The following is a 26,669-nucleotide window of genomic DNA, read 5'->3' as shown; positions in this document are numbered from 1 at the left end:
TCTTCCTGCACCAGATTCAGAGCCCGTTATGTTTCAGCAGTTCTGTTTACTCCTGCAGGGATCCGCCCAGATAGGTGGAACCAGAGGCGGGGTGAGTTGTGAGAGGTGGCCCAGAGCAATGGTGGCGACCTCCACCACAGCCAGTCCTGCTTCCACTGCTCCCTCCCCTTTGCGGGAACTAGTGGGCTGTGAATGTGTGTGTGCGGTCCACATTTCTCAGAACTGCGAATATTCTGTTCTTTTAATTTGACACTGCTACTCTTCTACTTGTAGCACTGGGCAGGTTGGGGCGGGGCGAACTCTGAGAGGGTAAGGAGGGGGCGGCTAGTCTCAGTGCCTAAGGTTTCTGTTCTCTGCTCGTCAGTGAGGGCTTAAACCACTGTTTTCAGTCTTCTTCCCTGAGTCTTTTCTCCGAGGTCTCTGCTGTGAGCCTTGGGTTCAGCCATGTTATATGCTGCCCAGCCCTGTGGGCCGTAAGCGGAGCCCTAGCAGTTCGAGTTCTTCCCTCTCCTGCAGCTGCGGTAGTTCCGGTGTACAGTGAGCTCGGACCACTGAGCTAGGTCTGCGTCCTGTGCCCCTGTTTCCACACATCTATTTTCCCTCCCCCCCCCCCCACGCGATTCGCCCACCTTTAGGTGAATTCCGTAGTGGGCCTCTTCGTCTTGCCTGTCTGCTGTGCAGTGATGTCCTTTGTGGAGTTATTGTTGTTCGATTAGTTGTAAATTCCAAGGGAGCTTTACAGAGGCTCACACCGCCGTTTTGATGACGTCTCCATTTCAAGTTTTTAAAAACTTTTTAATAGATAAAATTGGAAACAAAGGAAGGTTTTAAATATAGGGAATTGATCAGATTATGATAGATCTATACAATGGTCTGCCATATTCGTTACTTGTTCTTAAAGTATATTTGTTGACATGTTATGGAAACATGCTTATATTATTAAATAAAACAGTTCGTTACATAATTATACAAGAGCTAAGATCTGTTACTAGGTTATAGACACTGCTAAGTTCTTTACATCTTTTTATTTAATGTTCATGTGTATATATTCGTTTAATATATATATGAAATGATATGTATTCAATAATATATTAAATGATATGTATATTATTGAATATATATGTTATTGAATATATATCTCTTTAACATATATATTCATTTATAGAAGACAGGTTTTCTTCTAATACTTTTTGATGTTTTTATTGAGGTGTAATTGACATAGAATAAACTACATACCGTGTTTCACCCAAAATAAGACCTAGCCAGACCATTAGTTCTAATGCGTCTTTTGGAGCAAAAATTAATATAAAACCCGTTTATATTACATTATATTATATATGACCTGGTCTTATATTAAAATAAGACCCGGTTTTATATTATACTATAGTATAGTATATATACCGTGTCTTATATTAATTTTTGCTCCAAAAGTTGTGTTCGGGGGCCAACCCAGTGGCTCAGGCCGTTGGAGCTCCATGCTCCTAACGCCGAAGGCTGCTGGTCTGATTCCGACATGGATCAGTGGGCTCTGAACCACAAGGTTGCCATTTTTACTCCTTGTCTCCGGCAAGGGATGGTGGTCTGCACACCCTGCAACTAACAACAGCAACTGGACCTGGAGCTGCACTGTGCCCTCCACAATTAAGATTGAAAGGACAAGAACTTGACTTGGAAAAACTCCTTACTGTTCCCCAATAAAGTCCTGTTCCCCTTCCCCAATAAAAAACAAAAAGAAGGGGAAAAAATAGACTCATTAGAGCTTTTGGTCCGGCTAGGTCTTATTTTCGGGGAAACACAGTATTTAAAGTAATACAATTTGATCAGTTTAGGCATTTAGCCACACTAGTGAAATCATAGATAAAATCAATATTAATAAACATCACCCTCAAAGTTTCCTTGTGCCCTTTGGTAAACATCCCTGTTCTTATCCTACCTCTACTACTTTCCCACAGTCCCCAGGAAATCAGTGATCTGCTTTCTGTTACTATAGCTTGTGTTTTCTAGAATTTTATGTAAGTGGAGTCATACAGCATATGCTTTTTGGGGGTGGGTGGGGGAGTTCCTGTTTTTCCCCCTCAGCATAATTATTTTGAGATTCATATATGTTGGGTGTATCAATGGTTCATTACTTTTTATTGTTGTATGGCTGTACCACAATTTGATTGAAGTAAATTTCATGTGACATGTCCATCTTCATTACTTAAGAGAGTTATACAGCAATTTACATAAAGTTTATAAAGCAACAGTGCCTCTGTTTTTTTGTATGGAAAATAACGATTGGGTGTACAAGATCCAAATTTAATGATTCTTGGAAGGGTAGTTCCATTGTAGTGAGGATATGCAGAGGAGAAAACAGGCTCTCAATGAAAATTGAGGAGAACCTAAGGAGGGGCTTGCAAAGACATTCTGTATTTGTCATTCTGGGAAATTTCAAAGGTTTCTAGGTATATCACATAAAGGAGTACTGTAATGTTAATTTTGGATAACCTGTTGATTGAGAAGATTATTAAACTAGATATTAGAAGATATGCATTGTAAGTCTACTTGGGCCATCTACTAGCTGTATGACTTGATTCAGTCATATCACCTCTCTAAGCTTCATATTTAATATATAAGGGGATTAAGAACTTTAGATCTGCCAGACCTGCTAACTATGTGTACGTTGTACTCTAGAGAAGGGGAGCCATCTCGTTAATGGAAGGGAGGAGCGGGGCTGAAATCCAGTGTACTCACTCTAGAGCAAGCTTTGTGCTGTAGGCATGAGGCTTTATCTTTCACAGACTGTTTAAAATTCTCAGAGTCCCATCTATTCATCAAGCAGTGCACAGCAAGGCTAAGTCTTCTGGAGGTGGGTGTTGTGGGGGAGAGACACTGTTAATTAGCTCAAAGATGATAGATAGGCAACAGTGGCTCTGTCTGTGCCTTCCTCACAGGATTGTTATGGAGAACGATATGTGTGCGAAAGTGCTTTGAAAAGTAGTGTTACATAAATATAATGTCTTGCTATTTGGTATTCATCTGTGGTTTATTTTAGGGTAGATACAACAAGAATTGAATACTCCATTCCTTTAAGAGAAAATTGGGCACTACCATATTTTGCATGCCAAGTTGCTGCACTTACAGGCTATTTAAAAAGCAACTTAAATACTTATGGAGAGGTAAGATACAAATTTATTTGTCAAAGTTAATTTTGATGTATTATAAATGTACATAATTTTAAAGCTAATCATATTAAGAGTTAAGTTAAATTCAGTGAAGCCTAATTACTATGTAATAAAGGATATAGTTGGGTAATCTTGTTATAAATAACACTTATTCTGTAGTCTGATTGACAGTAAATTATTTTTAGGAGAAAGGAGATGTTCTATTGTTTCAGTGCTGTTACTTGACAAATACGTATATGAAGAATATCTTATTTTGAAAATTAATGTCTCTTTGTTGTTTTACCATTTCTATCACTTCTGGAACATTGATGGCCTTTAAGTATCACTAGTTCAAGAAATATTAATGAAGATATAGAGTGTCTACAAATGATTGCAATGTTAACTTCTGTGGTAGCACTGCATATTTTCTGTTTACCCTGTTTTCTGTGGCTGTGGTATAGGTAGGCTAGTGAGTTTCAGAAGACAGTCCCATGTAGTTTACATTTGTTTTTGTTCCCATAAACCTATTTGGCAGTGAGGTGAAGTTTACAGACTGTCTCAGAATAATGATTTTAAATGCATAAAATAAAATAAATGTGATTATAAAGGCACCAATTATATTGAAATTAACTGAAACATAGCAATCCTTGGACAGTCTTCATATCTTGCGTTAAGAATTCTTGGCTAGAAAAAGGCCAGAAGGACCAAGGAAAGGCTTTTATGGAACTCGGTTGTCTGGGAAATAAGATGCACTAAATGGTTTCTTTTTTAAATCTTTGCGAAATGTACTCTTCTCTCCTTTCAGTGATGACAAATGTTCCAAGTATAGCAAACTTTATTTCATTTTTTATAATTCTAGTGTCCCTTTTTTAATGTAAAATATCTGACACATTTCATATTTGTAATTTTTCATTTTGTTGGATTTGTATAAAGAGCTTTCTGAGCAAGAATATTTTCTTTAATCATCAGGGAGTCTATAATTGAGTGTTCTCCTGTTAGACTGTCCAGCCTTCTCTTAGGGAAGAATAGTTCTTCAATTTTTGAAAGAAGAGTTTAATATAGCAAAATGAACTGTCGAAGCTTCTTTGTATATACCATTTTTTGAACTAAAATAAAACTTTTGTTGCCAACAAAAGAGTTTAAATATTTTTTTAATAAAATCATTATTTATTTTAATTTAAAAGTTTTGCAAAAGGTAGTGTGATATGTAAACTTAGTTTTTCCTTTTATACCATATTTGATATTTTCTGAATATCTTTTTTCTATTGCCAAGTTATGTATGTATTCTTTCTAATATTTTTATTGTAACATTTTTAAAATTAAAAAGTAACACATCCACACTACACATATAGTTTAAAAAATTCAGTCAGTGCAAATAGATACACAGTGAAAAGGATATTTTCATCCAGTTGTTTACCAAGGACCCTATACTTTTTGAAGGATCCGAGAATAGCTTATACTCCCATTTTAAGTTACATTTTCTTTCTCCTTTCTTATTTAACCACATGGTCTTTTTCTATTTTCATAGTACTCATCACATTTTCCTTCCTTACCTCCCTCCCTATCTCTCTTTCTTTGTTAATAATAAAATAAAGAGGAAAAGTTGTATTTATCACTTGTTTGATTATTCATAATAGCCATTAATCTGGTACTTAAGAGTACACAACAAGAGCAAAATATCTATATGTAAATATTAAAAAGGATAACAATATTAAGGATTTTATTGTTTTTAAATGACAGGAAAAAGCAATTTAACCATGGTGTATTCTTAACCCTTCAGCTTAACAGCTCAATTTTTTGAAAAGCAAAACTGCCCAATTCTTCAATTATGTGAAATCTAAAGTCTGTACCTGAATTAATAATATTGTACCAATGTCAGTTTCCTGGTTTTGACATGTATTAAGGTCATGTAAGACATTGTCATTGGGAGAAGCTGAGTGAGGGAATTCTCTATACGATTTTTACAAATTCTTATGAATCTTAAAGTAATAAAAAAAATTATGTATGTATTTTTTATGTTAACTTTTTAATATATACTCCCTTTTTGGGGGAAGGAGGATGTATAGTTGTATAAATTTTTATCACGTGTAGATTCAACTAATTATCATCATAATTAAGGTATAACTGTTCCATCACTACAAAGAAACTGCCTTAATAGTCACATCTTTTGCCCAATCCTAACCTCTGGCAACCACTGATCTCTCTATAACTATAATTTTGTGAAAGGTTATACAAATGAAATTATATAGTATGTCATACTTTTTTCATTCAGCCTAATGCCCTTGACAGCCATCCAAGTTGTTGCACATGTCAGTAGTTTACTCCTTTCCATGGCTGAGTAGTTTTCCAGGAACATGCATGCACTAATCACATATTTTGTACTCTACTTCCCACTCTTGAAGCTAGATCTCATGGTCCCAGTTGCATCAGGATTTCTAAGTTCAGATCTTTTGTGCGGTTATCTGGAGCCATCTGGAGACATCTGTGGTTGATTACTGAAACCCATTTAATCTATCACTTAAGTAATATATATATAAAAGTCTCCCAATAAAGGCATAGTTTCAAATGAAGTGAGCAAGATAAGGGGTGAACAAGAGTGCACAGAATTTTGAAAATGTTCAGAGAAAAGAAAAACTTAGCTAATTGTCCAGATTGTGTTTGACATATATTTCTCATTGTATATTTCTATCTTATTTTCACTGCATGTTCTTAAGTAATTTGAGAATAAATCTTTGAAATTAGCAGTTTATTTCATTATGTTGTAGCTTTTCTTCAGCATCCTCAAAGTATTCTCCAAATGGCCAGTAGGTTAGTTATGCTAGATCTAGACCTAAGCCTTTGTTAATTTCAGTAACTGGATTCTCTGTTGATGGTGGTTTCAGGCCTGGTTATTTCAGTTCTTATTGTTCCATGTTAGAAGATTTCCAGAACACTTTATCTTATAGCTATTATAATCTGAGGAACAAAAATTTATGTGTTCTACACTGCTGAGCCTTTCTGGGCCTTGTGGTTGGTATTCTTTGACCAACTGGTGGAAATTTTCTATTATATTTTGTTCTCTGGTCTTAATCTTCTTCAGGATGCTGGAAAATTCTGCTAATGGCCTGAGGTATTACTCTGGAATTTATCACTGAGTATAGTCAACTGAGTCTGAATAATTTAGAGAACACAATTCTTATCTTCGGTTTCTTGACTTGACCCTTATTGTCCTTTTCCTTCACTGTTATCAGAACAAAGTCATTTGACACAATAGCTGATGGACGAATTGGGAATGAAAAAACAGATACTTGGAAGAAGTAGACACTGTTGTTAGAAATATGCCGAGGGGCAGTAGATTTCTCACAGACTTGGTTTCTCACTAAGGGATCACTTAGGAGATGACATTTGGAAGGACAGAATCGATTTCAGCCAGACATTTTAGGCAAGGGCAGTGAAATCAGGTGTTTAGTTCTTTAGCCAGAGGAAAACAACTAAGAGTTTTATATGGTTGACAGTACAAGCATTGGGAAAAGGTAAGGCCACACTTTTGATAAGAGGAAATGTAAAAAGCATTGGACTTTTTTCATGGGTTGTAGAATAGACTGAGACATAAACAGACTAATTAAATGGAAACCCTTAGGAAAATATGAAGCACTATGGAAGTGAAAACATTTTCTAGGGTGAAAGGAGTTACTTTCACAATAACAAAAGCCCACCAGAGCCAAGTCTAGTGAAGGCCACCATTTTCTTATATTTATTACTTTACCTCTTTGGGAATGAAAGAAAATTGTACTGTATTTTTTTTTTCCTTTGTCTTCCTGAAATTCTCAATGTGATGTTAAACTTTGCAGGACCAGTGGTTGATCTTAATTGTTTATGTAAGGATTTACTAATAATCATGTGATTTTTTACAGTAATAAAGCTATTGATATTTAGCTTCTTTTTTTTGTTTGTTTTCTCTAGAGGTTTTGCTACTTACTGATGAGTGCTTCAACTTACACGTTTATGATGATGTGGGAGTACAGCCACTATCTCTTGTTTCTTCAAGCAATATCTCTGTTCTTACTAGATAGTTTTTCACTGGAACAAAGTGACAAGGTATTGTGGCATTTTGAAATTATAATTTCTAAATCCAGAAAAATAAATGTTTTTATAGTGTTGTATCTTCAAACCATTTCGATTTTAAGCTTTATTTGAAAATGTTTTAATAGACTCTGATTTATACTTTGCAAAAGATTGCAAAGTTCATTCTCCTCTGTCCCTTTTAGAAGCACTTTGAAAATTCCCTTAAACTTGTTCTGCTTAACCAGAGTCACCCTGTGCTTCCTCTCCATTTCTAGCTATTTCTCTTTCTGTTTTTGTTTCATTAGAAAGTAAAAAAGGTGAAATATAGAACATGTACAAAACAGTATATCTATGCTAGATATATGTGTAGATAGTATTAGAGTAAAATTTGAGTATTTGACCACCTGGGCCAAGAAGTAGAGCATTTCAATACCCCAGAAGCCCCTCTAACTTCCCCAAAAGAGTTATCCTGCTCCCTCCCTAACAGAGGCTAACTGTCCTGAATCTTATTAGTTCTTTTCTTTTTTTCTTTATGGTTTTTACTACCTATGTATCCCTAAAACATGTTGTATGTACTGTATTGTTTACTTTTGCCTGAATTCATTTGTATTTATTTATATATTCTATTGTTGGTGGACATTTCAGTTTTTGCCAATTTATTGTTCATGTGCTGTTATAGGCGTTTTATACACGTCATGTGGCATAAGTACCACATTTTTCTATACCTGATAAAGGAATTACCAGTCAAATGATACATGCATATTCAATCTAACTAGATACCAAGCCTTTTGCCAGAATGGCTGTATCAGTTTATACTCCTGCCAGAGGTCTTTAAAGGTGCCCATCAACATTTGGTTCCTCCTGTTTTTTCATTTGCTATTTCTTATCTTTATTTATAAACATTTATTGAGTATTTAATATCTTGTCCAAACCAGATTTTAGGAATCTTCTTGGTTTTTCTCTTTTATTCATCCCATATACTCAGGTGGTTTAGAATACTTGTGAATACCAACATTTAGGTTATTAAAATAGAATTTGATATAATCATTAACCAAGTATAAAGTCATTCACTCGCTGATTGAAAGGGTAATAAGAACCTGAAAGTATCATAGAGCTAGCAGCTGTAGGAAGCAACTACTACCTCTAGAGCTAAGGGAACAAAGAATTTAGAATCATTAAAACTTAGAGGAGGAACCCTGGAAAGGGGCCTCAAATGTTCTGAGAAATGTTTCTCAGACCACTGAGAAAGAAGTTCTAGACAGCTGCCATTTGGGTCTCTGGGGCAAGAGAATGCATTAAAGCTGGCTATTCAAGGGTTGGAAAAACTTCAGCTGCATTCAGCAGCTTCATGAAGGAATTGCTGTCTTGGAGTGAAGAAGCATCACTGAGATGATGCTCACAGGACCTGCAAGCAGACAGGAAGTAATAGGAAGGAACAAGCTCCTTCTTTCTCCTCCAACCTGTAATCTCTCTTGCATTTTGTGTTGGAAAAGATTAATAGGAAGCTAACCAGAAAAGCAGAAATGTAGATTGGAGAGAGTCCCATCCCCAGCATTATGAGGCAGGGGATAGAAGGATAAGTTTGGAGCTAAGAGACAGTTACTCAATAACTATAGAACCAGCATCCAAAATCAGGAAATAGAACATTATCAGCACCCAGAAGATCCCATTGTGCCCTCTCCCACTCATAGCTTCAGCCTCCCAACAGTTAGGTATCTTTTGTTTTGTTTTGTTTTGTTTTGTTTTTTAAATGGTTCTCACCTCTTAGGGATTTTTATTTCGGTTTTTTTGTGTGTTTTTATTCACTTTTAGCACTCTGCCTTTTGATTTATTTCCACCTAATGCCTATATTTTGTCTTAATTTTCCCTTTCTAAAAGGAATTAACTTTATGATAGATTAAATTATTACACTGTTAAATTTTAGAAAAGAAATCTACTGAGACATATAACTTTCCTTGGAGATCTTCTGATAGGACATTGAATTTAGCATTTTTATGTTCACTGTTCAGTGGACCAAATGCAAAAATATTTCTCTAGTGCTACATCTCATGGTAGTATGTTTTCACTGGGTAGATTTGGGGAACTTCTGCTAAAGATTATTATTTTGAATTTATACAGTTTGGTGTACCATAGATGGATAAGTGAAATTAAGTCAGAGCCTGGCACTAAAGGTTTTACCAGTCTGATTTAGATGTCCGTGGTTTTAAAGCTTTTAGCTTTGTTTGCAAGAGTTCTTTCTAAGAAGGAAGTAATAAATTCATTACATTATCATAACATTAAAAATATGGATTGAACATTTGCACAATACTGTCCTAAATTATAATAGACCATTTACTTTATAATTATAGTCAAGTCTATTCTAAGCAAAACTAATGAAAATATGTACAATGAAGTTCATTTTATTCTCATTCATTTTATTTTTGCTCCAGCAGGTTCATGAAGTTTATAAAATCTATATATTTTCTCTCTTTCTGGGATATTTACTGCAGTTTGAGAATTCAGCTTTCTTGGTGTCTCCTTTATTAAGCTTAGTAGTAGCCTTACTGCTTGTTAAGTGCCTTCAGGTAATTAGAATTGCTTTTTTATCATTCTTATGGTGAATTTTTAAATTGTTAGTGTTTTTATACCTTACTTCTTTGTCCATTTGCTTCCCCTCCCCCACAGCTAAATGTGAAGAAAGGAACTTTTGTAGCTAAAATAATGAAAGTGATTAATTTTTACCTGGTATGTACTCTGACAGTGACATTGAATATTATAATGAAGGTAAGTAATTCTGTCTGAGATTCATGTAGTAAACAAATTAAATAATGCAATATTGTGGACTAAAGTTTAATGAGAGTAATGAGATAGCAAGGTAATATAGTTTGTACAGTATAATTTTGAGTTGACCAATGATCATGCTGGCATATTAGGTGAGAAAATAGGATTATGATTCTTTTCTCAGTGTACTTAAAAAATACATATACTTTATTTTTCATTTAATTTAAAATGTCATCATTACCCAATTAACATTAAGTGACATATGGATCAAATTGAGATGAGTCAAAGATGTTCGGAAGAGTGGGTAAGTTATTTACGCCAAGTGGGATAAGATTGAAATCTTACAACCCCATTATAGTTTTATGCTTGATTATAAGGTAATGTGTTTAACTTATGGTGATAAATCCCCTTGCTTCATAGTTATACCATGTGTTATTTCATTCCTATTTTTGGTTTTGTAGTTTTCCTGTGTTTTCTCTTTCATATTGCTGTAAGTATAGCTAATAGTTCTTTGTTGTAACTAGTGTTTTTCCCCTCCAGACATTTGTCCCACACATAGAAAATGGGTACATGCTGAAATTCCTTGAAGTAAAATTTGGACTAAATATGACTAAGTAAGTTTTAAGATTATGTAAATTTACCTAACTTTACCACTTAGAAGATAAAGAACAAAAATAATCAAAGGAAGAAGTATACACCTAGTTACATACCGCTGTTACAATATCTAAAAGAAATCTGACATTGTTTTCTCTCATTAAAGAAAAAAATCTCATTTAAGTTTTTATAAATTATATATACTTAAACCTTAATAGCATCACAGTATTTTGAGGCTACTTTCTCCATTCATGAGGAATAATAATGTAATCTAATGTCAGGATAAATGAAGGATCAAGAATGAATAAAAACCAAGGTAATTTTAACTATTACATCCAGAAAATGCTTACAGTAAAAAGGGTATAGGCATGAAAAAGCTGTGGACAGTAAGATATTTATTTCATAGTAAAGAATCTTGTTTAGGGGTAATAATAGTAGATAGGATCAGAAGCTGACTTTTTAAATTCAAGAATAGTGTTACACTTTTTTTGTTTGTTAAATGCATTTTTAAAATTTAAATGAAATACATGATTTTATGTAGTGACAGAGGCTACTTGCATAACAGAAAATATATTTTTACCTACACATTTCTCTAGTTCATATAATATACCTTAGAACTTTATTATCCTTTGCTGTGATTACATGGGATTTTAGGTACTGTGCATGGAATTTCATGTTGTGGTATATCACAGTTAACAAAGTATTTGACATTGTTTAAACACTGGAGAAATCTTCTGAAGTATAAGTCATATATGGATGTTTACTACTAAGATAAAAGGATCCTTTAAAAGGCCAGCTGCTCCATAGGGGTAGGGACCATGTCCTTTTCAGGTACATCTGTAGGCCTGACACAGCAGGCAATTAGTAAAAACTGGTTGCAAACCTCCATAATTGACTGGCCTTTTCACTAACTTTCCCTTTAACCTTGGAAGACTCTAGAATGAACCTAGGCCTAAGGGCTGCTTTTGTCCAGTGTTTCTTAGTTGATGTTTTGTAGTGCCCCTTTGTTTAGAGTGTCAGGTACTAGATTTGTTTCACAAAGTAATGCACTGGGTTTTTTAACAGTAAGACATGGTCCCTGTACTTTTGCCATCTCATCATATAATTTTTGTACAATTAATAACATGGGTGATATAAATAGCACGTCTTATCTTGAAATATGCCAATTGGATATTAGGATTTGAAGTTCACCAGAATTTCAGAAAACATTTCTGTTGAGACAGACTTTCAAGAAACACTAAAGAAGTCTTAATAAATATTTGTTGGATGTGCAGGACACTCAGCCAGAAACTCTGGGAGAATACAAAAAATGACTGCAATCTAACACATGGTAGATTGCATTAAGCACTATAATTGAGGTATAAGTAAAATGCTATGGGAATGTGGGGAAGGAAAGATTAAGACTGGGGGATATGGAAAGAATATTTGTTAAATTGGGATTTGAATTGGACCTTTAAGAATTAATAACTTTAATAGGTAGATAAAAAAGAGGTACGTTTGTTGTAGGTACAAGATATTTTGATGACAGCCTCTTTGATAAAGCTGTATTGCTATTTGACATATAGTGAAACTTTAACCTTTTATTCTAAATCCAGTGATTTGTGAAGCAGACATTCTCCGTCTCTCTGTGAACACTCCTGAATATCACTCCATCTCTTACCTCCTTCCCCAGGGCAAGGGATTAAGGAGGTTAGAGATGGATTGGGAGTGAGAATGCAGACAAAACTACATATAACTAGGAGTCCTGTTGCTCATATTTAGCTTGGAGTGAAAAAAACAACAACAACAACAAAAAAAAAACAATTATCCTTATTCTAATAACTCAAATGCCTTATATTTCAAATATTAGGATTTCTGTCTTAATAATTAGATATCTCTTTGTAAAATAGGTCCCAGTAAAGTTACACTCATCAGTATAAATTAGGACTGTCTAATAATCATATGTCAGCCACATATGTAATTTTCTGGTAGCCACATTACAAATAGTAAAAAGAAACAAGTGAATTTAATCTTAATAATATATTTTAATCCAATACATCAAAAATATTATTTTAATGTGTAACCACTATAAAAATTATTGAGATAGTTTGTATTTCTTTGTTTTGTTTTTTTTCTATTCTTCTTTATCTTTGAAATCCAGGGTGTGTTTTGTACTTAAAAGTGTATCTTAATTTGCACTGGCCACATTTCAAGTGCTAATAGCCATTTGTAGCTGTAGTAGCTACCATATTGGATAGTGCAGATGTAGAAGATGGACAGCTAAATTTTTTGTTGTCTTCCAGATAAAAACAGAAAGTGAAACTCTTAGAGCTATACTGGGCTCTAGAGATGGTCGCATTACTTGTTAACAAAAAGCAACAATTTTATATTTATTGGAGCGTTTGTTGAGGACAGTTACTAATGCTATTATCTTCATTTGTAAAGGGTAGGATCTGCCTGTTATAAGTGAATGGATTTAGGATATGTATTTTGTTTTGTCTAAGTTTTTATTGAGATAAACAGTACTTTTATGTTCAGAAGTTTAAAACACTTGTTTTAATATGCTTTTTGTCTTCTATAGGAATTTTACAGTGAATTGGCTCCTATGTCAAAAATCCCTGCAGGCACCATCTCAAGATTTTTTTTTGCGATTGACACAGTCTTCTTTATTACCTTTCTACATTTTAGTGTTAATTATTTGTTTTCTTTCTATAATGCAAGTTATTTTTAGGAGAATTAAGTAAGTATCTATGATAATCAGATTACTGATATATTTTGGAAATATGTAAAATACTTGTTTTTAGTATTCTTCCAATATTTGTGTACTTGTTTTAGAGATTCATTCTCTTCATCAATATGTAAAATATCATTTATCACCAAATAAAATTTAAATTTAAGTTTATATATTTAAATGTGTAATGTCCAGCTTTAATGTAGGAATAACCAGTTAAACTTTCCCAAACTCATTCACTAATTTACTCAGACTTTTACTTAACATAAGAATAATTTTTTCTATTTAACTTAAATGAAGCTAGTAGTATAAGTGATTTTAAATTATAAAGTTTGAGTATTTTAAATATTTTTATCACGTTTGAAAGGAGGTTATGTGTGTAGCATCTTAATTTTGAGAATTTAGTTGTTCAAATTATGATGTAATTATTGGTTTAGCAATCACTAGTTGAGTGATAATTGATCTTGGAAAGGATCCTAAAACAATTTTTAAATTATATTTCTGAGCTTTCATTTTTAGTCAGTTACATTCAGGTCATTGAGTCAGTTACATTCAGGTCCTAAAAACCATTTTAAAGACTTGGAAATATAAAAGTTAGTATTTGACTAGGAAAATATACTTTCAATTTTAAGAACCACCTATATTTCTTTTTATGAAAAAATTTAAGATCTTTGATTTTTCAAATATATATATTTAAAGTGGTAAAAAACACATTTCCTTTCTGTAGTGATAAGTCCCTGAAAAAAACTGTTACTCTTGAAGATGGACGAATTGGAGAAAGGCCAGAAATAATTTATCACGTGATTCACACTCTTTTATTGGGTTCTCTTGCAATGGTTATAGAAGGGTAAGTGTACTTTATTTGATCTATTTGTTTTTACAAATAATTGTCCTTTCTAATGGTAATAAGTGAAAGCTTTCAAGAATACATTTATAAAACTTTATAAAAATTCAAAATCTACAAACTTTCTTAATCTAACTGGAGTTTACAAAGGTATTTATAGTACGGTGAACTGACATTTACAGATTTATTCATTTGTTCAAAAACTATTGAATGTCTTCCAAGGGCCAGACATTGTGCTGAGTGCTCAAGGTACTCAGCTCAAGGTGGTGAACAAGGTGGACATACAGTCTCTAAACTTGTGTGACTTATGGCCTAATGGTGGTGACAGCTATTAATCACACAAAAATAAAATTGCAACTCTGGTAAGTGAAGGAAGGATAAATGGTGCTGTAAGAACAGATGAGTGAAAAAATGGAATTTGACTTGAAGACATCTTTTAGAAAGGCTTACTAAGGAAAAGGTACTTGAGACCTGAAGGGAGAGTAGCAATGAATTAGGTGAATAGAAGGAAGAGTATTCCAGGTAGAAGCTGTGCGTATGCAAAGGCTTGTGATAGGAAGAAGCATGGCTCATTTTTGGGAGGGACTTGATGTGAGTGGTTGAAAGAAACTCAATGTGGCTGAAGTACAAAGAGCATACATAGCATCTTGTAAGCCTTATTAATAAGGATTTGGGGGTCGTTGTTTTTTCTTTCATCCTTTTCCTCACTTCATTTCTTTTATTACTTTAAATTACATGTCAGCTCATACAAAGTACATGTGGGACTCCATTTAATGTTCAGTAAGGCCAGATTATTTCATTTGCTTGATCATTTTAATGTTCTATATACCTTCTTAAATTTGTTAAGCAAAATAAGTATCCATATATTAATATACAGATAAGTTACAATTTTTAGGGAGTGTGAATCCTTGAAACGTTTTACATCATTATTAAGTCTTTACTTTTCAAAAGTTTTTGTTCCTGCTTCTACCCAAAATCATGCCACCTTTATCAAAATGTATTCATTTAGCAGCAGTTTTCAGTTTTTTCATATATGTTACTATTTTAGCAATGGTGGGAGGTATAAAAATATTTAAGATAGGATTCCCCTTCTCAGAAACTCACAGTCTAGGAGGCTAAATGCAAAGTTCAGGAGTTCCCAACACCCTCACTTCCGACACCAACTGCAAGTTTGGGCGTTCCCCAAACCACCCTTAGGTTCAATAACTCACTAGAATTCACAGAATCAGAATAGTTGTTATACTCAGAGTTATGGTTTATTACAGTGAAAGGATAGAGATTAAAATCAGAAGAGGGAAGAGGCTCATTGGACAGGGTCCAGGAGAGACGAGGCATAGAACTTCCAGTTGTTCCCTCCCAGTAGAGTCACCTAGTTCTCTCAGGAATGACATGTGACAGTATGCATGGAGTATTGCCAACCAAGGAAGCTCACCTGAGCTTTGGTGTTCATAGTTTTTATTGGAGCTCTGTCATGTATGTATAAGTGGATGACCACTTGCATGGTTGACCTTAGTATCCAGCCGCTCCAGATGTCAAACTGATAACCATGTGGCCGAAGGCCCCCACAATAAATCACATTCTTAGCATAACCTATTAGGCATGAACCCAGGTAAACAAAGATACTCTTTTCATACAGGACTTTTCCAAGGGCTTGGAAGTTACCTCCCAGGAGTTGGGGGTAAGGACCAAATCTCTCTTTGGGCAAGGTTAATCCTTTACTGCATAGTAAATAAGATGGATGAAAATAAATACACTAAAAAGCAATATGTGAGACTCTGCATGTTAATTAAAGTTAATCCTTAAACTGTAATTTATACAAGAGCAATTCCTTTTCTAGATGGAAGTGTTACATTTTAGAAGTTTGTAGTTTTTTAACCATCTCTTTATTAGACAGATTACTTGTATGCAAACTGAATGCTTAATAGCATGCAGATCATTATGTTTAAGTTATGTTTTGTTTTTTATTGTGGTAAAAAGCCCATAAAATTTACCATCTTAACATTTTTAAGTATATATACAGTTCAGTAGTATTATGTTCATATTGTTGTGAGATGGATCTCCAGAACATTTTTATCTTGTAAATTTGAAACTCTATACCCATGAAACAACAACTCCCCCTTTCTCCCTTCCACCAGCCCCTGGTAACTCCCATTGTACTTTCTCCTTCTATGATTTGACTACTTTAGACACCTCATATAAGTAGAGTCATACAGTATGTGTCTTTTTGTGCTGGTTTATTTCACTTTACCTAATATCTTCAAGGTTCATCTATGTTGTAGCATATGACAAGATGTCTTTTTTTTTTTTTTATAAAGTATGTATTTTTTTTCTGCCTTTTTAAAAAAAATTTTTTACTAGGGAATGTTGGGGAATAGTGTGTTTTTCCAGGGTCCATCAGCTCCCAATGAAGTCTTTGTCCCTCAGTCCAGTTGTGGAGGGCGCAGCTCAGCTCCAAGTCCAGTCGTCATTTTCAATCTTTAGTTGCAGGGGACGCAACCCACCATCCCATGTGGAAATTGAACTGGTAACGTTGTTAAGAGTTCGCGTTCTAATCAACTGAGCCATCCGGCCGCCCCTCCAGCAGCTCAGTGGCAGCTCATTGTCTTCAATCTAGTTGTGGAGGGCTCAGCTCACTGGCCCATGTGGCAATCGAACCAGCAACCCTGTTGTTAAGAGCTCACGCTCTAACCAACTGAGCCATCCGGCTGCACCCAGAATTTCATTTTTTAAGGTTGAATAATATTCCATTATATGTATATAGCACATTTTGTTTATTCGTTCCATCTGCTGATGGACATTTGCATTGCTTCTACCTCTTATTATGAACATAAGTGTGCAAATATCTTTTTGAGATCCTTTTTGTTCTTTTGGGTATATACCCAGAACTAGGATTGCTGGATCATATAGTAGTTCTATTTTTAATTTTTTGAGGGACTTCCGTACTATTTTCCATAGCAGTTACACCATTTTACAATCCCATCAGCAGTTCACAAGAACTTCAATTTCTCCACATCCTTGCCAACATTTGTCATTTCTATATTTCTGATAGTAACCATGCTAATGAGTGTGAGGTGATATTTTAGTGTGTTTTTGATTTGCATTTCCCTGATGATTAGTGATGTTGAGCATCTCTTCTTGTGCTTGTTGGGTGTCTATCTTCTTTTGGAAATATCTATCAAGCCCTTTGCCCATTTTTTAATTGGGTTATTTGATTTTTTGTTGTTGAGTTGTAGGAATTATTTATATATTTTGGATATTACCCCCTTACGAGATATATGATTTGTAAATATCTTCTCCCATTCTGTAGGCTGCCTTTTCATTCTGTTGATTGTATTACATTTAAGTTTTGGTATATCCATATCTGGAATATATGCAGCTATTCAAAATTATGTTCTTAAAATCATTCAAGAATATAGTATACTATGTGAATATAATAGTAAATGAAAAGGCAAGTTACAGCATTGTCACAGTTTTGCTAAAATGCATATATATGTGTGTGTGCACATATTACACACACACACATGAACATCAGAAGGAAATAAAGTGATTATTTTGAGTGACTAGATTATGTGTAATTTAAAAAAATTATCCCTCTATACATTTTAGGTACTTTTCAAATTTTTACAATCCGATTGATTACCCCAGAATAAATACTGCCTATGAATCAAATGTATTTAGGATTATCTGAGAATATTGAAAGGAAAGTTTCTGCACAGATTGGTATCTCATTAATGTAAATTCTCTTTTTTTGTATAAATGCTATCACCCTGCTTGTTATTAACTTCTGGGATTTCTAAAAGTAACTTGATCTGCTTTGATTAGTTAACATTGGAGCTTTTATGGTTAGCATTCAATAAACGATACTCTTTTCTTTGAAGTTTGCATTCAGATGAAAAATAATACTGAGTAAGTCAGTTGGAGGTGAAAAATAATTTTGATTCTGATAAAAGGTGTATTAGAGAATACTTCTTCATGTGTGATCAAAAGGGCTTCTAATATCTTCTACCTCAAACGGAGTTTAGTCTCCAAACATCAGACCTTCTCTCTTGAATGAGCAAAACTTTGGTAAGCCTACTGCACCTTACACACACAACCTGTGGAAGTAAGATCCAAAATATAGAAGCCGAGAAGTGTTTAAGCTGGATATGCTCGAGTCCTTATCTCACACTTACAAATCAGATAAATCACTCTTATGAGAAGTAATTAAGGTTCTAAAGTAGTGGGGTGGCAGTGGAGGTAGGGAATGTTGAAGAATGTTGATCCAGTATAACGTTTTCTAGGTTAAATTTACTTTAATAATGAATATAGGTACTAAATCACAGTGACTTTGGCAGTACCTGTGGTGCTTTTCCCAACAGAAAACATGATGATTTTCTCATTATGTTAATTTTTATAGGTATCTTGAAATGTTTTTATACATTACTATTTCGAAGTCGTTACTAGACCTGCATTTAATGTGTTGCTAAAGAAGTACAAACATTGCTATTATAAATTTATAATCAAAATATCAAATTATTATTTGATATCAGTATTTCAGTATAATTGGTTTCCTTTGTAAGCCCATATATTTTATTTTATGCAGTTAGGAATGTTTTCTTTTTTCTTTTTCTTTTTTTTGGTGGAAAGAAAAGTAGGTTTTATTCCACGATGCCAGTGTTAAGAGAAGACAGTGGACTCCCTGTCACAAAGACTGCCTTGCCTTCTCAATATTGCCAAAAGGTTTTTTTCAGAAATGTTTTCTTATAAGGGGTCCATAGATTTTATCAGACTGCCAAACCCATGACTAATGGGAATCTCTTTATGAAAACATGAAGCAATAATAGTGATTCTCTCTAATAGTTAGCATTCCATCATGCCTAATAAGTAAGGTGAAGAAATTTATTAAACCATATATATTTTAAGTGATTCATGTTTCAATTCTCATCTCATTGTCTTGCAATAGTAGAATTTTGGGGCATGGTTTACGTTTTTTCCTCTTTTCTCTCTCAGTTTTATTTCTCTCTGCTAAAGAGCCTTTTGTGATTCCCACCATTCTTCATTGTTTGGTCTACCATTTTAAATTCAAGATCCTTTTCGTGAATGTCTAATATCACTCATCTCCAGTTCTTTAATTTACTCACTATGCTTATAAGAACATGATCACCTATTTATGTAAATAAGATGCATGGTCACCAAGTCTAAGTCAGAGTGCAAAACACTCTACTAGGTAGGCAGTAGGGATAAGAGAGATACAAGATCAAGTCTTTCTTTTCAGAGAGTTCCTATTCTTGGTAAATAAACCAAGAGTTAGAGTAAAGTAAAGCAAGTACTATCGGAATAGTATACATGGGGTGCTTTGGTCAGATACTACCCTAGTTGTGGAGGTTGGGTAGGAGAGTCCTGTTTAAAGAAAGTTTCCTAAATGGGGTGACAGTATTGAGAGAGAGAGATTGGCCAGACTCTCAGTTGTCTTGTGTGTATGTAATCAGGGCAGAAGGATTTTCTGGGAACTAAAAGTATGGGATAAATGTTAGGGAAGTGGGCCGGCCCTGTGTCTTGGGTGGTTGGAGAGCCGTGCTGTGGAGGTCCCTGGTTTGATTCCCACATGGGCCAGTGAGCTGCGCTCTCTACAGCTAAGATTGTGAACAAAGGCTCTCCCTGGAGCTGGGCTGCTGTGAGTGGCTGGCAGCCAGTGTGAGCTGCCGTGGTTTACTGTGTGTTGCCATGGGCTACCAGCCAGCAGCAGGCGAGAGCTGCGGTGAGCTGCTATGAGCAGCCAACCGACTGGGGAAGCACAAAGCTACGAGCATGGGCCAGGGAGCTGTGTTGTATACAACTAGACTGAGAAACAATGGCTTGAACTGGAGTGGGTCGGGAAGCGGAAGAAGGGGGGAAAAAACGTGAGGGAAGCAGCAAGAGATAAGTTTGGAAGAATAAGCAGGGACCAGAGGTAGGTGTTTTAAACAGAAATTTGACATCATATTTGTTTTTTAAGTAAGATCTCTCTAGCAGCAATGATTGAGAAAGGTTTGAGAAAAACAAGATTAGAGTAAAATAAACCAATTAAGAAGGTGTCACAATAAAATTGAGAGTAGCAATGGAAATGAATAGAGATGAAGTAAAGGGGCCAAAATGAAAATATTTAGGAATTGGAAACTGCATGAGTAGTTGTAGTAATAGTAGTAGTAGTAGTAGGGACTATGGTGGAGGGACCCCTAGGAAGAGCTGCAACTCAGAGCCAAAGGAGGAATTTTTTTAAAGATCCGTTTATTCAGCATCATGATCAGACTGTTAGATTTAGCAATGGACAGCAGCAGTATGAATGTAAAAAAAAAAAAAATCTATATTAAAAGCCTTAGCTGGAATGCTTTACATAACTTTCCACAGAACAGAAACTAAAATAAAGTGTTACACAATTAGTTACAAAAACGCTCTGTGAATTTTTTGCCCATACACACGACTATTGTCTAAAACTTGTCTTCTTTGTAGCAGCTAGACCCTGCCATCACTGTGCTTGGCTGGGTTCACATATCTGTTGTAACCTGTAGCTTCCCTGTCACTTCTCTGGCTCTCTCTGGCTCTCCTGTCCTGCTAAGCTTTGTTTCCTGGCAGTAATTAAAACTACCATGGCTACTGCTGCTGCTGGAACCGCCATAGCCACCTTGGTTTCGTGGTTTGGCAAAGGATTGGCCTCCACCACTAGAGGGGCCAGAGCCTCTGCTTCCAAAGGAGAAAGGAGAAAGTTTCCTCCTTTCATGGGTCCAAAATTTGAAGATTAGTCATTGTAATTGCCCAAATCACTATAGCTTTCGCTACCTCCACATTTACTTCTTTCATCATTACCAAATCCATTATAGCCTTCCCCACTGCCAACATATCCTCCACCATCACAACTGCTACCAAAGTCACCTCAACCACCGAAGTTTCCTCCATAACCAAAGTCGTCATTCCCACTAAAACCATGACCGCTACTGAAGTTCCCAGAACCACTTTGACTTCTGGCTAGATGAAGCATTAGCCATCTCTTGCTTCAGACAGGACTTTCCTTACTTCACAGTTGTGGCCATCCATAGTATGGTGGATGACAATCTTGTCTACAAAGTTATGGTCATCAAAGGTTATAAAAGTTGAGCCTCTCTTCTTGCCATTGCCTCTGTCAGTCAGGATTTCAGCCACTTCAATTTTCCCATGCTGTTCAAAATAATCTCTTAGGTGTCTTTTTAAATACCACCAACAAAAATCTTTTTCACAGTTAAATGGGCACCAGGTCTTTGAGAATCTTCTCTTGGGACATCCCTCTTTGGTCCCACAACTCCTCCAATTCCTTGTGTGGCCCTGCCGTCATGGCTGCACCCACCTCCTCCATGGTGGCACTCATGACAAACCCAAAGCCTCTGGAGTGCTGGGTGTTTGGATCTGTCATCACCACACAGTCTGTGAGCATTCCCCATTGCTCAAAATGACTTTTCAGACTCTCATAGGTTGTTTCAAACTGAAACCAACGAAGAACTTCCACAGCTCTTCTGGCTCTTTGGAAGACTCTAACTTAGGATGACCATGGGAGGGGAGACTTTAATGATGCTTACTTGGCAGCGTTCCACCAGCAGAAAGGCCAAAGGAGGAAGTTTTAAAGGAAGACATGATCAGAGAGTAGAAGATGAGGGAAAGACTGAATGTGGGCTTCAAGGAGTCTGTCTGTAAAGGGTATCAGAATGGAAGGAGAACTGATTCTGGGTGGTGCACACACAATGGGACTTATAGATGATGTAATACAGCATTGTACACCTGAAATCTATGTAATTTCACTAACAATTGTCTCCTCAATAAATAAATTTTTAAAAAAAAGGAATCTAAGGCAGCCACTAGAGTGGTGTGCAGTTGTACCAGGATGGAGAAACTTATGTGCATTATGGGATGGGAACACTGAGATTGTTCTGCAAACTCTGCTGAAAGATTAATCATATTTGGAGATGTAGTTGGAAACAAAACTGGAAAGACAAGTCAAGGACATATTTTTAGAGGGCCCTGAAAACCATTTAGATGAGTTTTCACTTATTTCAGTAGGCACTGGGGAACCATTAAAGAGTTTTAAACAAAAGTGTCATACAGTAGTTATGTTTGAAGAAGATTCATTTGGCATTTGGTGGAGTTGGAGGACAGTCTAAAGATAGAGATGTTAATTAGGGTCGTGCAATAAAATGGTAAGGAAGGGATGGATACAGAGAAATAAATGGATTTGGCATAATGGTCTAATCTCCAGAGCAGGGAGTTTGTGTTCCAGGGGATGTTGTATGCATATCATTCCATGTGAATGGTGTCCCCTGAAACTAAAACTAAACTAGTATTGACTCTGCTGACTGGAAGAATAAGTTAATATTATCAGAAATGGAGAAGTTAAGAGGAGATAACGGTTGACCAGAGGAAACTAAAGAAATTCCTCTGTCCTAGCATTATGTATTCTGTATACATCCATCACTTCTCTCAAAGCCCAAGTTTAGTGTTCATTTCTTAAAACCTTCAATAAGTACATTTTTCTCAAATTGGTCATTTTGCTTTCACATAACCTTAGATTTTATATAAACCTTTTATACTTATTTTCTCTTTCCCATGTGTTCCATTATTTTCCATCTTGATAAAGACTTGAGGCCTGTAGCCATGTCTTATTTTCCTTTATTCCTCTCTAGTACTTTGGTCATCCTGCACGATTAATAAATGTTATTAAATGAATAAATATTACTTTATTTTCCCCATTCCATAGCTTTGTTGTTTTATAAAACCATGGTAGTTCATATTTACACTCTAGTCTCAGATTCTTGTAGCATCTTTTGAGTTTAACATCTAGGAGTATGTCATGGAAGAATTCATTGTTCTCCGTAGTATTAATTACAAAAGCTATCTTCTGAAATGTTTTCCTAGGTAATCTGTATGAAGCACTAACATCTATAAATGTTTCTAAACTCTTCCATCTTCAGCTTTTACCATTACCTAGGGTGATGGGTTGGTTCCTTGTGTTTCCTCTATAACTTACAACATAAAGTAGTGTACTATCTTTTATTTGCATAAATTCATTTTTCCACACACTTGGATTTTTAATCTCTTTAAGAGCCCCAATTTTTTAATCTTTGTTGTATAAAACTTCATCTCAAAAGTAATAATACAGATTATAACAAACCCAAGTAACACAGAAAGATATGAAGTAACAAATGAAAATCCTTCCATCCCACTCCTGGTTACCACGATCTACATTAAAATAAAACAAAACAAAAACACCAAAAACTAGGCAAGTAGTATACATGAAATTCTGTTTTTTATTTAAACATCTCTTTAATACCTATTAAAAGATAATTAGGTCTCGAACTTTTTTCTATTAAAACGGCATGCTGCATTTAAAATCCTTGTATGTATATCTTTATACACTTATGCTAATATATCTGTAAACTGGATTGCTAGAAATGGGATTGTCTTGAAGTATTTAAAATTTTTACGGTTTCTGCCAAATTGCCTTCTGAAAAACTACGTGCTCTCCAAAAGTTTATGTGCTCTCCAAAAGTACAATTTTGCTATACACTCTTCTATATTAATGCTGTTTCATCCTTATTTCAGTAACCCATGTCTTCTTCATTATTTAAGAAATTAATAACAATCTGTTGCTGAAAATTAGAGGCTAAGCTTTTTCATTTTCCCTTAACATTGTAGTATTTTCTTTTTTTAAAAATTTATTGGCGTGACAATTGTTAGTGAAATTACATAGATTTCAGGTGTACAATTCTGTATTACATCATCTATAAATCTCATTGTGTGTTCACCACCCAGAGTCAGTTCTCCTTCCATCACCATTTATTTGATCCCCCTTACTCTAATCTCCGCCCCCACACACTTTACACTCTGGTAACCACTAAACTATTGTCTGTGTCTATGAGTTTTTGTTTCTCATTTGTTTGCCTTGTTCTTTTGTTGTTTTTGGTTTATATACCACATATCAGTGAAATCATATGGTTCTCTGCTTTTCCTGTCTGACTTATTTCGCTTAGCATTATACTCTCAAGATCCATCCATGTTGTCACAAATGTTCCTATATCATCTTTACTTACCGCTGAATAGTATTCCATTGTGTATATATACCACAACTTCTTTATCCATTCATCATCTATCAAAGGACATTTTGGTTGTTTCCATCTCTTGGCCACCGTAAATAAAGTTGCAATGAACATTGGAGCACACGTGTCTTTATGTATAAATGTTTTCAGATTTTTTGGATAGATACCCAGGAGAGGGATTGCTGGGTCATGTGGTAATTCTATTCATACTTTTTTGAGGAAACTCCACACTGCCTTCCATAACGTCTGCACCAGTCTGCATTCTCACCAACAGTGTAGGAGGGTTTCTTTTTCTCCAGAGCCTCTTCAACACTTGTTATTATTTGTCTTGTTGATGATAGCCATTCTGACTGGGATGAGGTGATATCTCATGGTGGTTTTTATTTGCATTTCTCTGATGATTAGTGATGCTGAGCATTTTTTCGTATGTCTATTTGCCATTTGTATGTCTTCTTTGGAGAAATGTCACTCCTGGTCCTCTGCCCATTTTTCAATTGGGTGGTTTGTTTTTTTGTTGTTGACCTTCATGAGTTGCTTGTATATTTTGGATATTAGCCCCTTATCAGAGGCACTGTTTGCAAAAACCTTCTCCCATTCAGTCGGTTTCCTCTTTATTTTGTCGATGGTTTCTTTTGCTGTGCAGGAGCTTTTAAGTTTCATATAGTCCCTTTTATTTTAGCTTTTACTTCCATTGCCTTTGGAGTCAAATTCATAAAATGCTCTTTGAACCCAAGGTCCATAAGTTTAGTACCTATGTTTTCTTCTATGCAGTTTATTGTGTCAGGTCTTATGCTTAAGTCTTTGATCCATTTTGAATTAACTTTCGTACATGGTGACAGATAACAGTCCAGTTTCATTCTTTTGCACGTGGCTATCCAATTCTCCCAGCACCATTTGTTGAAGAGTCTGTCTTTCCTCCATTGTATGTTTTTAGCTTCTTTGTCAAAAATTATCTGTCCATATTTATGTGCTTTTATTTCTGGCTTCTCCATTCTATTCCATTGGTCTATGTGTCTGTTTTTCTGCCAATACCATGCTATTTTGATTATTGTAGCCCTGTAGTACAAGCTAAAGTCAGGCACTGTGATACCTCCAGCACTGTTCTTTTTTCTTAAGATTGCTTCGGATATTTGGGGTCTTTGGTGGTTCCAAACAAATCTGATGATTTTTTGTTCTATTTCTTTAAAAAATGCCATTGGGATTTTGATGGGGATTGCATTAAATCTGTATATGGCTTTGGGTAATATGGCCATTTTAACTATGTTGATTCTTCCAATCCATGAGCACGGAATGTCTTTCCATTTCTTTGTGTCTTCTTCAATTTCTTTCAAAAATGTCTTGTAGTTTTCAGCATATAGGTCCTTCACATCCTTGGTTAAGTTTATTTTTACGTATGTTATTCTTTTTGCTGCAATTGCAAAAGGAACTGTTTTTTGTATTTCTTTTTCTGAGATTTCATTGTTAGTATATAAGAATGCAATGGACTTTTGTACGTTGATTTTGTAGCCAGCAACTTTACTGTTTTCGTTGATTATTTCTAACAGCTTTTTGGTGGAGTCTTTAGGGTTTTCTATATATAGCATCATGTCATCTGCAAAGAGTGATATTTTAACTTCTTCATTCCCAGTTTGGATGCCTTTTATTTCTTTCTCTTGCCTGATGGCTCTGGCAAGGACTTCCAACGCTGTGTTGAAAAGCAGAGGTGATAGTGGACAGCCCTGTCGTGTTCCTGAACCTATAGCGAAGGGCTTCAGTTTTTCACGATTAATTATGGGATTAGCTGAGGGCTTGTCATATATGGCCTTTATTATGTTAAGGTATTTTCCTTCTATATCTATTTTATTAAGTGTTTTAATCATAAATGGATGTTGTACTTGACAAATGCTTTTTCTGCATCAATTGATATAATAATATGATTTTTGTCCTTCATTTTGTTTATGTGATGTATCACATTGAAGGATTTGCGGATGTTGAACCATCTTTCTGCCCCGGGGATGAACCCCACTTGGTCGTGATGAATAATCCTTTTAATGTATTGTTGTATTTGATTTGCTAGAATTTTTTTTAGGATTTTTGCATCTGTATTCATCAGAGATACTGCTCTGTAGTTTTCTTGTGTTGTCCTTACCAGGTATTGGTATCAGGGTAATGTTGGCCTCATAAAATGAGTTAGGGAGTACTGCCTCTTCTTCAATTTTTTGGAAGAGTTTGGGCAGTATTGGTATTAGATCCTCGTTGAAGGTTTGGTAGAATTCACCAATGAAGTCATCTGGTCCCGGACTTTTGCTTTTGGGAAGGTTTTGGATGACTGATTCAATTTCATTACTGGTGATCGGTCTGTTTAGATTTTCCAGTTCTTCATGGTTCAGACTTGGAAACTATATGTTTCTAAGAACTTCTTCTAGGTTATTGAATTTGGTGGCATATAGTCCTTCATAGTATTCTTGCATGATCCTTTGTATTTCTGTGGTGTCCATGACAACTTCCCCTTTTTCATT

At 35.2% G+C, this 26,669-nt stretch overlaps 1 protein-coding gene across 20 annotated transcripts in view; it reads left to right on the top strand.

Annotated features, from left to right (window-relative positions):
• DPY19L4 (dpy-19 like 4) overlaps positions 1-26,669 on the top strand; it is a 94,700-nt gene that overhangs the window by 43,433 nt on the left and 24,598 nt on the right. For 10 of the 20 annotated variants that reach the window (XR_013994754.1, XR_013994755.1, XR_013994757.1 and 7 more), the window contains 7 exons: positions 3,035-3,158; positions 7,086-7,220; positions 9,620-9,751; positions 9,852-9,950; positions 10,488-10,561; positions 13,102-13,260; positions 13,979-14,098. Coding sequence is in view for 14 of the 20 variants with exons in the window: in XM_081070547.1 (XP_080926673.1) it covers positions 3,035-3,158; positions 7,086-7,220; positions 9,620-9,751; positions 9,852-9,950; positions 10,488-10,561; positions 13,102-13,260; positions 13,979-14,098 (843 nt within the window). In the remaining 6 variants the exon portion in view is untranslated. Of the gene's footprint in view, positions 1-3,034; positions 3,159-7,085; positions 7,221-9,616; positions 9,752-9,851; positions 9,951-10,487; positions 10,562-13,101; positions 13,261-13,978; positions 14,099-26,669 lie in introns of all 20 variants that reach the window. The other 10 variants (XR_013994756.1, XR_013994758.1, XR_013994759.1 and 7 more) reach the window with 1 other exon arrangement.

This window comes from Rhinolophus hipposideros (assembly GCF_964194185.1).
Source record: "Rhinolophus hipposideros genome assembly, chromosome: 13".
Taxonomy (NCBI): Eukaryota; Metazoa; Chordata; class Mammalia; order Chiroptera; family Rhinolophidae; genus Rhinolophus; species Rhinolophus hipposideros.
This window is presented reverse-complemented; position numbering and strand designations above follow the sequence as displayed.